General features: G+C 40.1%; 1 protein-coding gene across 4 annotated transcripts in view; it reads left to right on the top strand.

Annotated features, from left to right (window-relative positions):
* The window catches only part of LOC126355033 (putative leucine-rich repeat-containing protein DDB_G0290503), a 512,513-nt gene that overhangs the window by 251,515 nt on the left and 243,413 nt on the right, over positions 1-17,585 (top strand). For all 4 annotated transcript variants that reach the window (XM_050005182.1, XM_050005180.1, XM_050005181.1 and 1 more), the window contains one exon: positions 16,129-16,273. In XM_050005182.1, coding sequence (XP_049861139.1) covers positions 16,129-16,273 — 145 coding nt within the window. The remainder of the gene's footprint in view (positions 1-16,128; positions 16,274-17,585) is intronic.

Here is a 17,585-nt window from a genome sequence, read left to right as displayed (position 1 = left end):
TCGATGAAATCAATTATTGATTTTCAAGTTTCATATTTGTTTTTAATTAATACAATTAATATGTTTGTCAAAATACTTTTGAGCACTACTGTATATGTGATGAAGTGAGGAGAAGGACACTTAAATCAAGGAGATTAAAAAAGTATTTGCACAGTATTTACCCATAGAAGAAGATGTAAGTGCAGCTCTTACAGAGGTGAGAAGCTGTAAGTGATGGTTGGCTTCACTGTTGAGGTTTTCTCCAAAATAGTTAAACTGTAATAGAGACACCTGGGAATTTGTATTCACTTTTCCTCACATTTTGACTTACCACTAATTGAGATTTCAAGTTATAAAAAGGGTTGATATTTAAAATGCCATGAAACTAATAGTTTTTTATCTTTAAATATTTGAGAAACTTAGGCTCTTATGATTAATTACGTAAAGCTGCAAAACGCCAGATGCATATGACTAGCCGAGATGTAAGCTGGATAAGCGCGTCTACTATTTTTAACATTCTTCACTATAAAAAAGGCAATTATGCACTTGGAAACTCATACAATGAAGCAAAAATATACAAAATCAAGAAAGTATTTACTAGAATAAAGGACATGATGAACGAAGGAACAGTCAGTGGAACATGCACAAATATTCTTGACAAAGTATATCAGGTATGATGCAATACTTTGCCAGGTCAAACTGGATTAATTGATGAAGGTTCATTTCAGATATAAAAAAGTATTAGAATCAGAATTTAAAAGAGCTTTGGAAGACATAAGATCAAATAAGGCAGAAGGGATGGATAGCATTCCATTTGAATTTCTAAAATCATTGGGGGAAGTGGCAACAAAATGGCTATACACATTGGTGTGTAGAATATATGAGACTGGCGATACACCATCAGACTTTCAGAGAAATATCATCCCCACAATTCTGAAGACTGCAAGAACTGAGAAGTGCAAGAATTATCATACAATCAGCTTTTAACAGCCCATGCATCCAAGACAAGAATAATATACAAAAGACGGCAAAAGAAAATTGAGACTATGTCAGATGATGATCAGTTTGGCTTGAGAAAAGGTAAAGGCACCAGAATGCAATCTTGACATTGCTTTTGATAATGGAAGCAAGACTAGAGAAACATCAAAACATTTTCATTGGATTTGTCGACCTGGAAAAAACGCTCAACAGTGTAAAATAGTGCAAGATGTTTGAAATTTTGAAAAAAATAGGAGAAAGCTATACACAATACTAGCAAACCCAGAAGTGCTTTGCATTTTCTAAACATGTATGAGAATTGGATATCTCCTCCTCTCCCCTCTCTCGGCCCATCTCCTCCTCTCCCTCTCTATGTCTATCTCCTCCTCTGCCTCCTCCTCTCTCTGTGCATCACTTCCTACTCCCTCTCTCTGTCCATTTCCTCTTTCTCCATCTCTGTTTCCATTCCCCATCCTCCTCCTTTCCCTCTGTCCATCTTCTATTCCCCCTCTCTCTCTGACCATCAATCTTCTTTATATTATTGCAAATTCAGATTCTGTAGGTGTATTCTTCATAAGCCAACAAGTCATAAATACAAGAGGAACTTCAGTGTAGGGGAAAGTTGGCAATTTTCTTTCTTTGTTCCCTTTTAGTTTATGATAACTACTCTGTCCCATGCATAGAAATCCCAGTGCACACAGATTGAAGCAGTGGTGGGAGACATAAACAGCACATGATGGGAGAAGCAGTCTGGGTGGTAGGGGTAAGGAGGCAGCTGCAGCAGGAAGGAGAGGCACAGCAGGATAAGGGTTGGGGACAGTTAAAGTGCTGCTCATGGGGGCATATGAAGATGAGCGGGAGAAGGGTAGGGCAGCTAGGTACAGTCAAGAGGGTATATGGAGGGTGGGGCAGTGGGGGAACAGAAAAAAGAGAGAAATAAGAGAGCAGTGGGTGGTTTAGTGCAATAGAAGGCTGTGTATGATGGAGTGGGAACAGAGAAAGGGATTGGTGGATGAAGGACTCTTTGACTCATGAAGACTGAGGCCCGGAGTGTTATGGGATATGTTGCAGAGAGAGAGAGCCCACCTGCACAGTCCAGAAAAGCTGGTGTTTGCACACTGGGAAGTGGTCTTTGTACTGAAGAATGTTGGTTTGGGCAAAGTGCTAAGCAACTTGATGGCCCAGCTGTTTTTTAGCCACAGCTTGTTAGTGGCCATTCATGTGCTTGTTAGTTGTCATGTGCACATAGAACACAGCACAGTGGTTGCAGCTTAGCTTATGGATCATGTGACGGGTAGCCCTGCCTTTGATGGGATAGTTGATACTTGTGACCAGACTGGAGTAGGTGTTGTTGGCAGGATCTGTGGGACAGGTCTTGCATCCAAGTCTATTATAGGAATAAGACCCATGAAGCAAGGAGTTTGGAGCAAGGGTTCAGTAGGGATTGGAGAGGATATTATGTAGGTTCAGTGGGCAGCAGAAAACCTCTGTGGGAGGGGTGGGAAGGGTAGTGGGAAGGATATTCCTCATTTTTGGGTATGACAAGAGGTAGTCAGAATACTGGCGGAGAATGTGATTAAATTGCTCTAGATGTGGGTGGTCATGAGGGGAATGCTCCCATGTGGCAGATGGTGGGACTTTAGGAGTGACTGGAGAGAAGAGGCACAGATTTGTTTCTGTGCAAGGTTTTGAGGGCAATTACAGTCTGTAAAGGCCTCAGTGAGATCCTTAGTATATTTTGAGAGGGACTGCTCGTCACTACAGATGCGATGACCACAGGTGGTTAGGCTGAGTGGAAGGGACTTCTTGATATGGAATGGGTGGCAGCTGTTGAAGTGGAGGTATAGCTAGTGAGTGATAGTTTTGGTATGGATGGAGGTACTGATGTAGCCATCTTTGAGGTGGAGGTCAACATCGAGGGAAGTGGCTTGTTGGGTTGAGGAGGACCAGGTGAAACAAATGGGGGAGAAGATGTTGAGCTTCTCGAGGAATGTGGATAGGGTGTCCTCACCCTCAATAGAGAACATAAACATGTTGTCTGTGAATCTGAACCAGGTGAGGGTTTGGAATTCTGGATGATTAAGGAAGGATTCCGCTAGAGGCACCATGAGTTGGTTGGTGTAGGATTGTGTCATGTGGGTGCCCATTGCTGTACCCCCAGATTTGTTTGTATGTGATGCCTTCAAATGAGAAGTAATTGTGGGTGAGGATATAGTTGGTAATGGTGACCAAGAAGGCAGTTGTAGGTTTGAAATCCATTTGATTTTCTGAAAGGTAGTGTTCAATAGTGGCAAGGCCATGGGCTTCATTGATGTTAGTGTACGGGGAGGTGGGAGGTAACATCAATAGTAATGAGCAGGCCACTATGTGGTAAACGAATAGGAACTTTGAAGACTCAGTGGAGGAAATGGTGATGTGTTTTATGTAGGAGGGTAGGTTGCTGGTAATAGGCTGAATGTTGGGCTACGAGAGCAGAGATTCTGTCAGTGGGGACACTGTAGCTGACCACAGTTGGGCATTCTATTACAAGCATAATCTATCCCATCAAAGGCAGGGCTACCTGTGAAACAAGTCAAGTGATCTAAAAGCCGAGCTGCAACTGCTGTTCTGCATTCTACATGGGCGTGACAACCAACAGTCTGTTTGTCCACATGAATGGTCACCCACAATCTGTGGCCAAGAAACAGATGGACCACCGAGCTGCTGAGTACACTGCCCAAAACAGTATTCTTCATTTCAATGACTGATCACAACCTGTGCCTCTGCATCCTTCGTACCACTACCAGCTTTTCTGAACTGTTCAGGTGGGAACTCTTCCTGCAAGTATGTCTGTTAGTTATTGTTCAGTGCTATATTGAGTAGAATGTTGTGTCACACAGTTTGCGAATTCAAGATGGCAGAGTTAGAGGAGCAATGTGTGTCCATTAAATTTTGTGTGAAACTCAAGAAAACTTTTACAGAGACACATCAAATGATGCAGGAAGCCTATGGTGATGAGTGCTTAAGCTATGCTCGGTGTTACAAACAGTTCACACAGTTTGAAAATAGCTGGGTAGAAGTTAAAAATGACCCTCATCAAGATGCCCTTCAGTGTCCACTGACAATGCTGATGTCAGAAATGCCAACAAAATTGTCATGCCAATCAGAGGATGACTGACTGAGAGGTTGCAGAAGAATCTAACATTTCAGTTGGATCATGTTATGGAGTCCTGTCACAGTATCTTGAAATGTATCGTGTTGTCACCCAGTCTGTGGCATGGCTCATGAGCCAAGACTGGAAAGACCTTGTTGGTGCATGCCTATTGCACAAAAAAAAAAAAAAATGAAATCACAGTGCTGCCTCATCCTCTATACTCTCCAGACCTGCAGACTGTTTTGGTTTCCAAAGTTGAAAACCCCGTTGAAAGGATGAAGATTTGCAATGATAGGTGAGATAAAAGAAAATTCACACAATCCAGCAAGAGGCATACCAAGATTGCATTTGCCTTTGCCTGGCATGGCTCATGAATCAAGACTGGAAAGACCTTGTTGGTGTATGCCTATTGCACAAAAAAATGAAATCACAGTGCTGCCTCATCCTCTATACTCTCCAGACCTGCAGACTGTTTTGGTTTCCAAAGTTGAAAACCCCGTTGAAAGGATGAAGATTTGCAATGATAGGTGAGATAAAATAAAATTCACACAATCCAGCAAGAGGCATACCAAGATTGCCTTTGTAAGTGGAAACAGTGTCAGGAGTGGTGTATCAATTATGGAGGAGAATATTTCAAAGGAGACTGCACACAGTAAATAAAAGATAAGCATAAAAAGTTTTGTGGACAAAGTTCCGGAATTTTCTGAACAGACCTCATATATCTTACGTTTCTGTAACCCTAATGGCCTCAGCCTCCATTAGTCAATGTCCTTCATCCATGTATCCCCTTTCCTGTTCACTCTCCAGCACACACAGCCTTCTATTCCAGCAACACACCCACAGCCTTTTTACCTCTCTCTTTTTCTGCTCTCCTGCCCTTCTCCTGTCTAACATTGTGACTGCACCTAGCTGCCCTACACTTCCCCCACTTCATCCATGTGTTCTTTCATGAGTAGCACTTTATTGCCCCCACTCCTACACTGCCATCCTTCCCCTTCCTGCTCCAGCCATCTCCTACCCCTACACCTACCACAGAGACAGTGGACATGTGAGCGTGAGATGTGTGTGTGTGTGTGTGTGTGTGTGTGTGTGTGTGTGTGTGCGCGCGCCATTTAATTCAGAAGAAGGCTTTAAGAGTGAAAGCTTATTTGTTTAGCAGTTGTGCCTGTCTGCGACTTAACATCTCTGTTATATGATAAGTTGGAATGTGTCAATTTCATAATATTGTCATTATTCCATTTTCCATAGTGTGTGCATGTGTGTGTGTGTGTGTGTGTGTGTGTGTGTGTGTGTGTGTGTGTGTGTGTGTGTGTGTGTGTGTTTGATACCATCTCATCTTATAAGAGCTGTACAGGATTTATATATGAACAACAAAATACAAATAAAAATAGCTGGCAGCAGACATAATAAAGCTGAATGGTTTCCCCTACACCCTCTCTTTTTAGACATCACTTTGACTCAGGTGCACACAATGAGCAACTTCTTTTTCTTCTTCTTGCATTATGGCCTCTGTAGGACCATGGGTAGCCCCTTTGTGAGCTGCATTTTCCTCTTCTTCTCCCAGAACCTCTTCATTCTTTCTCTTCTTCTCTCAGAACCTCTTCATTCTTTCTCTTCTTCTCTCCCACTCTTCTTCCGAGATCTTCAGCATGATTTTCGTCTGTCGGCTCCACTGGTGACACTCTAATCTTTTCCTGTAGTCCTCTCTGTCTTTGATCTCTGGCATTTTGGTTGTTGTATATTTGTTCCTCCAATTTTCGTTTCTTTTGACCTTGATCCCCAATTCCAACCACTCCTTCTGAAGTTCAACAACCCACTTGGTTCCTGTCTTTCCCCTTTTCCTCCCTGTTGTTTCCCACATCCTCTTCATCTTTCTGCCCATACTCATCCTAATTACATGTCCAGCAAACCCTGCCCTTTTGTGTTTGCTTTCCCTGGATATTGTTCTCATGTTGCGGTACAGTTCTTTCCTGGTCTTTGCATCCATATCTCTCGATCTCTTTTGGGATCTAGTATTTTTCTCTCTTCTTTCTTTAGTTGTTCTGCCCCAATTCTTCCTAGTGTCATCCTCTCAGCAGCATATAATTCTGCACCCCTTACCATTGCCTTGTAGTGGCTTATCTTTGCCTCTGCCAATATATTCTTTTTATTGTATATCTTTCTCGTCATACAGAAGGTTGACCCCATCTTCTTTATCCTCTCTGTTATTCCCTCCTTGCTCCTGTTCCTTCCTGTTATAAATTCTCCCAGGTATTTAAATTTGTCCACCATTTGCACAGTGCCTTCTGGTGTTTCTCAGTCTGCAATGGTATTTAATGTCTTTGTCTTGTTATAGGTGATCCTGCAAAGGCTAGGCAGTCTGCTTGAGCCCTGTTGTCCTTTTGGCCCCCACAGGGGTCTTTTGGTATTCCAATTTCCTCGTTTATTGCTCTCCACTGCCTGATCATTTCATCCAGTGCTATACTGAACAACAATAGTGACAATCCATCTCCGTGTTTAACACCAGTCTTGATCTCAAATTCTTCTGACAGTGCTCCTCTGAATCTCACTTTTGGTTTTGGATCTGTCAGAATTTCTTTCGTGAGTTCATTTGCAGTTCCATCTAGTCCTCTGTTCTTCAGTATTCTAACAAGAGTCCGTCTGTCGATGGAGTCATATGTTTTTGTGAAGTCACAAAGGTAATTACTGTCTTTTTGTTTTTTAACGCCCTATGTTCTATCAGTTGCTTCAGCAAGTTGCCTTATTGACAAGCCTTCTGTGCATAATGTGATGATGCAGACCCATTGTTGGTTGTGATTGTCCTTCGTGGCATTGTGGATGTTCACTCTACTGTTCCACGGATGTTTTTGATGTATCCATACTTCCGCTTTACTTTCAAATGAAATGCTATAATCCATTCCAGTGGGGTGTTCTACCCATACAGTAGGACTCTTGGTAACTGTGTGTATGTTTACAAACAACGTTAGGGGAGACTTACCAATCAGTACAGGAACAGTAACAGCATCAACACACACATATATCTTATCAGAGTGATGCAACACTTTTGTTTGATAAGTGTATAACTTATAAGTGTATAACATATACCATGAACCATGGACCTTGCCGTTGGTGGGGAGGCTTGCGTGCCTCAGCGATACAGATGGCCGTACCGTAGGTGCAACCACAACGGAGGGGTATCTGTTGAGAGGCCAGACAAACATGTGGTTCCTGAAGAGGGGCAGCAGCCTTTTCAGTAGTTGCAGGGGCAACAGTCTGGATGATTGACTGATCTGGCCTTGCAACATTAACCAAAACGGCCTTGCTGTGCTGGTACTGCGAACGGCTGAAAGCAAGGGGAAACTACAGCCGTAATTTTTCCCGAGGACATGCAGCTTTACTGTATGATTAAATGATATGGTGTCCTCTTGGGTAAAATATTCTGGAGGTAAAATAATCCCTCATTCGGATCTCCGGGCGGGGACTACTCAAGAGGATGTCATTATCAGGAGAAAAAAAACTGGCGTTCTACGGATCGGAGCGTGGAATGTCAAATCCCTTAATCGGGCAGGTAGGTTAGAAAATTTAAAAATGGAAATGGATAGGTTAAAGTTAGATATAGTGGGAATTTGTGAAGTTCGGTGGCAGGAGGAACAAGACTTCTGGTCAGGTGACTACAGGGTTATAAACACAAAATCAAATAGGGGTAATGCAGGAGTAGGTTTAATAATGAATAGGAAAATAGGAATGCGGGTAAGCTACTACAAACAGCATAGTGAACGCATTATTGTGGCCAAGATAGATACGAAGCCCACACCTACTACAGTAGTACAAGTTTATATGCCAACTAGCTCTGCAGATGACGAAGAAATTGAAGAAATGTACGATGAAATAAAAGAAATTATTCAGATAGTGAAGGGAGATGAAAATTTAATAGTCATGGATGACTGGAATTCGAGTGTAGGAAAAGGGAGAGAAGGAAACATAGTAGGTGAATATGGATTGGGGCTAAGAAATGAAAGAGGAAGCCGCCTAGTAGAATTTTGCACAGAGCACAACTTAATCATAGCTAACACTTGGTTTAAGAATCGTGAAAGAAGGTTGTATACATGGAAGAACCCTGGAGATACTAAAAGGTATCAGATAGATTATATAATGGTAAGACAGAGATTTAGGAACCAGGTTTTAAGTTGTAAGACATTTCCAGGGGCAGATGTGGACTCTGACCACAGTCTATTGGTTATGACCTGTAGATGAAAACTGAAGAAACTGCAAAAATGTGGGAAATTAAGGAGATGGGACCTGGATAAACTGAAAGAACCAGAGGTTGTACAGAGTTTCAGAGAGAGCGTAAGGGAACAATTGACAGGAATGGGGGAAAGAAATACTGTAGAAGAATAATGGGTAGCTCTGAGGGATGAAGTAGTGAAGGCAGCAGAGGATAAAGTAGGTAAAAAGACGAGGGCTGCTAGAAATCCTTGGGTAACAGAAGAAATATTGAATTTAATTGATGAAAGGAGAAAATATAAAAATGCAGTAAATGAAGCAGGCAAAAAGGAATACAAACGTCTCAAAAATGAGATCGACAGGAAGTGCAAAATGGCTAAACAGGGTTGGATAGAGGACAAATGTAAGGATGTAGAAGCTTATCTCACTAGGGGTAAGATAGATACTGCCTACAGGAAAATTAAAGAGACCTTTGGAGAGAAGAGAACCACGTGTATGAACATCAAGAGCTCAGATGGCAACCCAGTTCTAAGCAAAGAAGGGAAGGCAGAAAGGTGGAAGGAGTATATAGAAGGTTTTATACAAGGGCGATGTACTTGAGGACAATATTATGGAAATGGAAGAGGATGTAGATGAAGACGAAATGGGAGATACGATACTGCGTGAAGAGTTTGACAGAGCACTGAAAGACCTGAGTCGAAACAAGGCCCCCGGAGTAGACAACATTGCATTAGAACTACTGACGGCCTTGGGAGAGCCAGTCATGACAAAACTCTACCAGCTGGTGAGCAAGATGTATGAGACAGGCGAAATACCCTCAGTCTTCAAGAAGAATATAATGATTCCAATCCCAAAGAAAGCAGGTGCTGACAGATGTGAAAATTACCGAACTATCAGTTTAATAAGTCACAGCTGCAAAATACTAACGCGAATTCTTTACAGACGAATGGAAAAACTGGTAGATGCGGACCTTGGGGAGGATCAGTTTGGATTTCGTAGAAATATTGGAACACGTGAGGCAATACTTACCCTACGACTTATCTTAAGATTAAGAAAAGGCAAACCTACGTTTCTAGCATTTGTAGACTTAGAGAAAGCTTTTGACATTGTTGACTGGAATACTCTCTTTCAAATTCTAAAGGTGTCAGGGGTAAAATACAGGGAGCGAAAGACTATTTACAATTTGTACAGAAACCAGATGGCAGTCATAAGAGTCGAGGGGCATGAAAGGGAAGCAGTGGTTGGGAAAGGAGTGAGACAGGGTTGTAGCCTCTCCCCGATGTTATTCAATCTGTATATTGAGCAAGCTGTAAAGGAAACAAAAGAAAAATTTGGATTAGGTATTAAAATTCATGGAGAAGAAGTAAAAACATTGAGGTTCGCCGATGACATTGTAATTCTGTCAGAGACGGCAAAGGACTTGGAAGAGCAGTTGAACGGAATGGACAGTGTCTTGAAAGGAGGATATAAGATGAACATCAACAAAAGCAAAACGAGGATAATGGAATGTAGTCAAATTAAATCGGGTGATGCTGAGGGAATTAGATTAGGAAATGAGACACTTAAAGTAGTAAAGGAGTTTTGCTATTTAGGAAGTAAAATAACTGATGATGGTCGAAGTAGAGAGGATATAAAATGTACTCTGGCAATGGCAAGGAAAGCGTTTCTGAAAAAGAGAAATTTGTTAACATCGAATATAGATTTATGTATCAGGAAGTCGTTTCTGAAAGTATTTGTTTGGAGTGTAGCCATGTATGGAAGTGAAACATGGATGATAACTAGTTTGGACAAGAAGAGAATAGAAGCTTTCGAAATGTGGTGCTACAGAAGAATACTGAAGATAAGGTGGATAGATCACGTAACTAATGAGGAGTTATTGAATAGGATTGGGGAGAAGAGAAGTTTGTGGCACAACTTGACTAGAAGAAGGGATCGGTTGGTAGGACATGTTTTGAGGCATCAAGGGATCACAAATTTAGCATTGGAGGGCAGCATGGAGGGTAAAAATCGTAGAGGGAGACCGAGAGATGAGTACACTAAGCAGATTCAGAAGGATGTAGGTTGCAGTAGGTACTGGGAGATGAAGCAGCTTGCACTGGATAGAGTAGCATGGAGAGCTGCATCAAACCAGTCTCAGGACTGAAGACAACAACAACAATAACATATTGATAAACAAGCAGTTTTTCAGGGTATAACATGCTTGGGCTCATCTGAAGTGTACATGTGGAGGAATCGATGTTCTGATATTTTTGTGCAATTAACAATAAGCAAAACACCCTCTAATTCAATCTATATAAAAGATATTAAATTTGACATTTAGCGATGAGTGGTGGCCTCAGCGACCATCTAATACCTTGATTGTAAAGATCAGTCCACACATCTATGAGATATTAATTTTTAAAGATTTGGGTAATATTGTTCCTATACTATGCAGACATAACCTTAGTTTTTGAAATATAGTTATTATTAAAACCTCACTGCATGTTCTTTAATGATGTGATCACCTTGGCACACTTGGACTTTATATATGATGTTGTGATTTACTGTGTAATTTTGTAGTATTCTGAGGCAGCCATTATCTGTCATGCTGCAAAGTCTGCCATCTTAAATGTCTCTGTGCTTTTGTTGCTCAAGGTAACCACTTCACTCCCATCTCCACCATGCTGGGAGAACCAACCAGAAGTCCTCATGCATGTCACAGTGTGCCCCTCATTGATACACTGCTCAGCCCTTTGGCCAGTCCACAAGCCATGCTGACTCATGCTCTCTGACTTTGCCCCACTGACAGCTCACCAGAATGGTCATTACATCACAACTAGCACTATGGTGAGTGTCCAGGGCTCTAATTACACAACATCAGTAAGGTGTCTTCTATGTTTTCTAATACTCAGTTCATATAACATCATTAGCTGGCAAACCTTTGGCCTCTTCACATATTATACTGTCAGGCTTTTTGCCAGATGGCATTTCTGCAGGGCATATCCTCTGGAGTCATATAATATGTTGTATCAGATGCTTTCAAACTGTAGGACATGCTGTTACCATTTTTTTCATGTTTTCTTGGACTTTATACTCTGCAATACCTTAACTCACATGCTCAGCATACTTGGATGTTGGCTTGAAACATGATATGTTCACTGGCTACACACCAAATTCCTTCAATATTTCAGTCCATTTCTTTTCAGTGAACTGACTTCTCGTCTCATTGATCATATTCTCCAAATGAAAATAATCAATTTTTGAAAATATAATATACAAGGCCAAGATTACAGATACAACATCATACACATCCTAGTAAGAGTGGAAAGCGAAGTGCATTTTATGTGGCAGAGGTGAGGGTGGTGAAAAATACGCAGGTCTTTCCCCAGACACCAATTTGTCAGAACTCTGCAGATGGGAACTGGAGTTATGACATGTCCATAGGTATTGCCACCTACCTGATCTTAATTTATGTTAACTTCTTTGGTCTCAGCATTTCTTCACAAACTATTCCTTTATTCACTCCCTCTCAGTTTTCTGTATTTTTCAGCGTCTGACCTGTCTACTTGTCTCCCCGACCCCCCCCCCCCCCCCCCCCCTTGCGTATATTACCTTATCTTCCACCTTTAAGCTCTCAGGTTTTCGAATCATCTCATCCAGCACCGTCCTCAGCTCTCAATCTTTCCTTCTCCTCCCATCAGGTAAGATCCCCTGACTTGCGGTTTTGGGTGACTTTCCAGAACTCTCCCCATTTACTAAATCTCACCAGTCCTTCTCCTTTGTCTCTATTCCTTCCCCTTCAACCCATCTGCCAGAAGGAGTCACTGGCTCAAGGTGTCATTGGATCTGAAAACTTGCACATTTAAATACCTTTATATGCGGTTTCTACTGCCGCCACTTGGTCAACAGATTTTTTATCTAGCATATTACATATGATAATATTTTCTGGAATATCCATTTTCAAGAAGTAATCCTCACTCAATTGTTCTACTATATATGTTCTTTTTCATAAAAGATAAACGTAACATACTTAGAGAGCAGTTCTAAAGTTTTTGCCAGAATATCCCCATCAAGGTCTTGTTCCAAACATATCCAGAAGCACTGGATGCATAGAACATTTTTTTTAACCACTGACATCTTGATTGCTTGATACAGACCACAGGTTTCTAGTATTTTGGTTCTTCTGACGAAGTTATTGAAAAGATGTTTCTATTTAGCTTCTCCAAACATTTTTGTACTCCAAAATGTCCAGTATTGTAATGCGTATGCCAACACCATATCAATTGATTTACACCATGCTCATGAATACCAAGTTTCTGGTCTTCATATTTCATGTTTTTCTGGTGGTACAATATTGTATTATGCAGCAGATAATATGTTCTTATTTTGTCTTTAATTGCATGCTTGTATTACCTTTTGGCCATTTGCTGGCACACATAATTGTTTTGATCACTTTTCAAATATTTTCTTAAGGAAAGTCTTACGCTGTTCTCCTCTTATGATTCTCTAGTTCATCTTTGCAATTTGCTACTCCTTTTCTGTTGTGTTGGATGTCTGGACAACACATCTGACATTAACTTCTCTTGTCCTGGTATATAATGTTGAAATTTAATTCATTTAGGACTAAAACACATCTTGTTAACTCACTGTGTCTTAATTCACAACTGGACACTTTACGTTCAGTTACAATGGTTGATTACCAACTGGTAACCTAATACCTAAATTTTTAACATCCATGTACCACAGTGAGTGCTTCCTTCACTGTCACTTTGTATTTCCTCTCTCCAAGAATGTAATATAAATTTGCTATGATGATTCTAACATAAATATGTTAAAAATTTTTAGTAGTCTTGACCCCAATAAACATAAAATTACAACATAAAGTTTAGAATTAACATACCCTCATTTTTAATTTTTAGTGTTATTTCTGTAGTTACACATTGTCCCATGTCATTATTAGAGAGTGAGTGAATTATGAAGTTTAACTGTTGTCATTGTGCCTTAACTTGAGGTCTGTACGACAACAGCAGCAATAAACAAAGTACTATAAGCTGTTCCTGGCGCCTCAGTGTTTAGATTTTGAGACAAGAGCCCATGATGGATGCAACATGTTATGCAGTTGTAGAACTTTTTAGTATGTGAAAGCATTGCTATTGTAGAGTATGCTATTGAGTAGGCTTTGTAAGAATATTTTTATGTAATTTTATAATGTCATTACTTGCCAAGAACCCAAGAAAATTCCAGTTTTACATGAAATCAACAAGTGGGTCAAAGACGTCTGTTGAGACACTCATTGACCAGTCTGATGTGGCAGTAGAAGAGAGCAAAAGTAAAGCTGAAGTTTTAAATTTTGCATTTAAGAAATAATTTACACAGGAGAATCATACAAACATACTGTTGTTTGACCATCACACAGACTCTCATGTGGAGGAAGTAGTAATAAGCATCACTGGTTTAGGGAAACAACTGAAAGAGCTGGAAGCAAATAAGTCACCAGGTCCTATGGAATCTCATTTCAGTTTTACAAGTAGTACTCTACAGCATTGGCCTCTTACTTGGCTTGCATTTATCATGAATCTCTCACGCAATGCAAAGTCCAAGTGACTGGCAAAAAGTACAAGGGACTTTTGTAGGTAAGAAGGGTAAAAGAATGGACCAGCAAAATTTCAGACCAATATCTTTAACTTTGGTTTGCTGCAGAATCCTTGATCATATTCTCAGTTCAAATAAAATAAATTACCTTGCAAGGGAAAAGCTTCTGTCCACATATCGCCAAGGGTTTAGAAAGCATTGCTCATGCAAAACTCAGCTTGCCCTTTTCTCATGTGAGATCCTGTGAATCATGGATGAAGGGCAACAAGCAGATTCCATATTCCTAGATTTCCATAATGTGTTTGACACAGTGCCACTCTGCCAACTGTTAACAAATGTACAAGCACATGCAATAGGTTCTCAGATATGTGTGTGGCTCGAAGACTTCTTAAGTAACGGAACCCATTATATGGTCCTTGATGGTAAGTGTTTATCAGAGAGGTGTGTTAGGACCACTCTTATCTGTTATTTGTTTTCTGATAATGCTGTGGCGTATGGGAAGGTGTTTTTGTCAAATGACTGTAGGAGGATGCTAGACAATTTAGATTAAATTTCTAAAAATGGCAGCGAGCTCTTAATGTCGAAAAATATAAGTTAATGCAGATGAGTAGGAAATACTAACCCTTATTATTCAAGTACAGTGGTAGTAGTGTGTTGTCTGACACAATCTCGCTGATTAAATATCTAGGTGTAATGTTGCTAGGCAATGTGAAATGGAATGAGCATTTAAGGATTGTTGTAGGGAAAGCGAATGGTTGACTTCAGTTTATTAGGAGAATTTTAGAGAAGTGTGGGCCATCTGTAAAGGAGACTGCATGTAGGACACTAGTGCGACACAATGTTGAATGCTGTCAGTGTGTTGGGGATCCACACCAGGTCGGATTAAAGGAAGATGTTGAAGCGATTCAGAAGATGGCTGCTGGATTTGTTACCGGTAGGTTTGAACAACACACAGGTATTATGGATGTGCTTCAGGAAATCAAATGAAGATCGCTGGAGGGAAGGTGATGTTCTTTTTGAGGAGTGCTATTGGGAAAATTTAGAGAACTGGCAATTGAGGCTGACTGCAGATCGACTCTACTGGTGCCAAAATACATTTTGCATAACAACCATGAAAATAAGGTTAGATAGATTAGGGCTTTTACAGAAACATATAGGCAGTGATTCCCGATGCATAATGAGTACTACCTACAACTCCTTCTCAGAAAAGAAAGCTAAATATCCACACTGAGATTAGGCACTTGGAGAGGAAAACAATGTGAGCACTACAGTTACTGTTCATAAATCACTTGATTGCTGGACTCCTTACGTCTGTACTTCTGAGCAAGTAGAAATAAGAAGACTTCAGTCTTTTAATGATTTCACCGCTGAATAATAATAAAATATTGGGAAGAGTACTAAAGTGTCATGTTACCAATTAGTTCATTTATCTGTTTCGAGATGAGCAATGAAGTAATTTCTGATCTGTTGTGGGAACTAACTACAACTTGGAGAAGACATTTTCATGAGATAATTAGCGTTTGTTACATATATGCCTCACTTTTACTGTTACAAATGTGTGGTTCAAAGCAGAAATGATGTGAGAAGTGGGTGAACTATATGAGGAACCTGTAACCTCCACAGTGTCGTATCATGCATTATTGCTAGTAATTGAGAAAAAAGTAGTTACTGGTAACTTATGTAGTCACTATCATAGTCTTACAAAATTCTGATAATAGTAATGTTCTTTAAAAAATAATTTAGTTTCATGGCTGAAACACAATCAAACCCCTCCTTTTTTTCTGCTTATGCGAATATTAATGTCTAAAGGTTGGGTCCTCATCTGAGTGTCTCAGAGTGTCTCAATGAGTGGCATTGTGTGTGATGGTTCAAATCCAGCTGATGTGAACTGCTCATATCTGTCATGCTTGTTGCTTGCAAGATGTCTTATCACGTTTTGTTGTAGGTGCCAATGTTACCTAGAAATTCCTCACACTCAGAACATTAGCTTCCACCTCCAACATAATCTATTTTCATAATCTTACACTTCCATTCAAGCTCCGCAGCTGAGGGCAAGATTCCATCCATAAGTTATTCTTGTGTTACATTTGAGCTATTCTGTGTCATATATTGTGTTTATGAGGAGCTCCTTGCTTCTCAATAACTGTACTTGGAAATATTGGCTGTAGTGCAAGATATCTAGTGTAGTTTGAATTAGTGAAATATGTTGTGAATGTGAGCCATATTAATGTTGCAACTCATTTCTGCATTTTATCATTTGGCAGGTATTACCTCCAGCAAGAACTTTCTGAAAAAGATCATGCAGTGGAAGAGCTTCTTGGCAAAGTAAACAAACTAGAGACTGAACTAAGCCTTATCTCAAAGAAAAACATTTCTTTGAAAGAGAAAGTAAACATGGCCCATTCAATGGTAACACATTTCTAATGCTGTTTTATGCACTGTTTTAAGCTAACTTTTAAACTTTTAGAGCACTAAATTATGTTTTCCAGGTGAATTGTTCTTGATTCCTCCTTTCCTCATGTATTTATTCAGCAATGAGGCACAGTGCTGATTTTGTGCAGTTAACTGTTACAAACTTTGTTAGTTCAACCATGCATTTGCTTATATCCATATCTGATGGATGAATATGTGGACCACCCTGTTGCTGAACATACTACCAAATATGATGCCCTCATTTCAGTGACTGCTTCACAGCCTGTGTAAGGCTGCAGAAAAAAAGGCAGTTGTTGTTGTCGTTGTTGTCTTCAGTCCTTAGTTTGGTTTGACACAGCTCTCCATGCTGCTCTATCCTGTGCGAGCCTATTCATCTCCAAGTAACTACTACAACCTATATCCTTCTGAATCTGCTTACTGTATTCTTCTCTCGATTTGTCTCTTTGACCTTTTCCTCCCACAGTTCCCTCCAATATTACGTTGGTGATCCGTTGATGTATCAGAATGTATCCTATCAACTGATTCCTTCTTCTAGTAGGGCGTGCCACAGATTTCTTGTTTCCTCAATTGTATTCAGTACTTCCTCTTCAGTTACATGATCTACCCATTTAATCTTCAGTATTTTTCTGTAGCACCACATTTCAAAAGCTTTTATTCTCTTCTTGTCTACATTGTTTATTGTCATGTTTTACTTCCATACATGGCTACACTTCAGACAAATATCTTCAGAAAAGATTTCCTAATACTTACGTCTATGTTCGATGTTAACATATCTCTTTTTTTTTAGAAATGCTTTTCTTGCCATTGCTAATTTCCATTTATATCCTCTCTACTTTGGCCATCAGCAGGTATTTTTCTGCCCAAATAGCAAACTCGTCTATTACTTTAAGTATATCATTTCCTAATCTAATTCCCTCACCATCACCTGATTTAATTTGACTACATTACAGTATCCTCATTTTGCTTTTGTTGATGTTCATCTCATATCTTCCTTTTGTAACACTGTCCATTCCATTCAACCACTCTTCAAAGTCCTTTGCTGTCTTTGACAGAATCACAATGTCATCAACAAACCACAAAGTTTCTATTTCTTCTCCCTAGACTTTTCCCTGTATTGCAAATTTTTTCTTTGGTTTCCTTTACTGCATGCTCAAGATTCAGATTGAATAACACTGGGATATCTTACAAACCTGTCTCACTCCCTCCCCAACCACTGTTTCCTTTCCATGCTTCTTGATTCTATTAATTGCCACCTGGTTTATGTACAAGTTGTAAATAATCTTTCGCT

The sequence above is a fragment of the Schistocerca gregaria genome, chromosome 3 (assembly GCF_023897955.1).
Source record: "Schistocerca gregaria isolate iqSchGreg1 chromosome 3, iqSchGreg1.2, whole genome shotgun sequence".
Classification (NCBI taxonomy): domain Eukaryota; kingdom Metazoa; phylum Arthropoda; class Insecta; order Orthoptera; family Acrididae; genus Schistocerca; species Schistocerca gregaria.
This window is presented reverse-complemented; position numbering and strand designations above follow the sequence as displayed.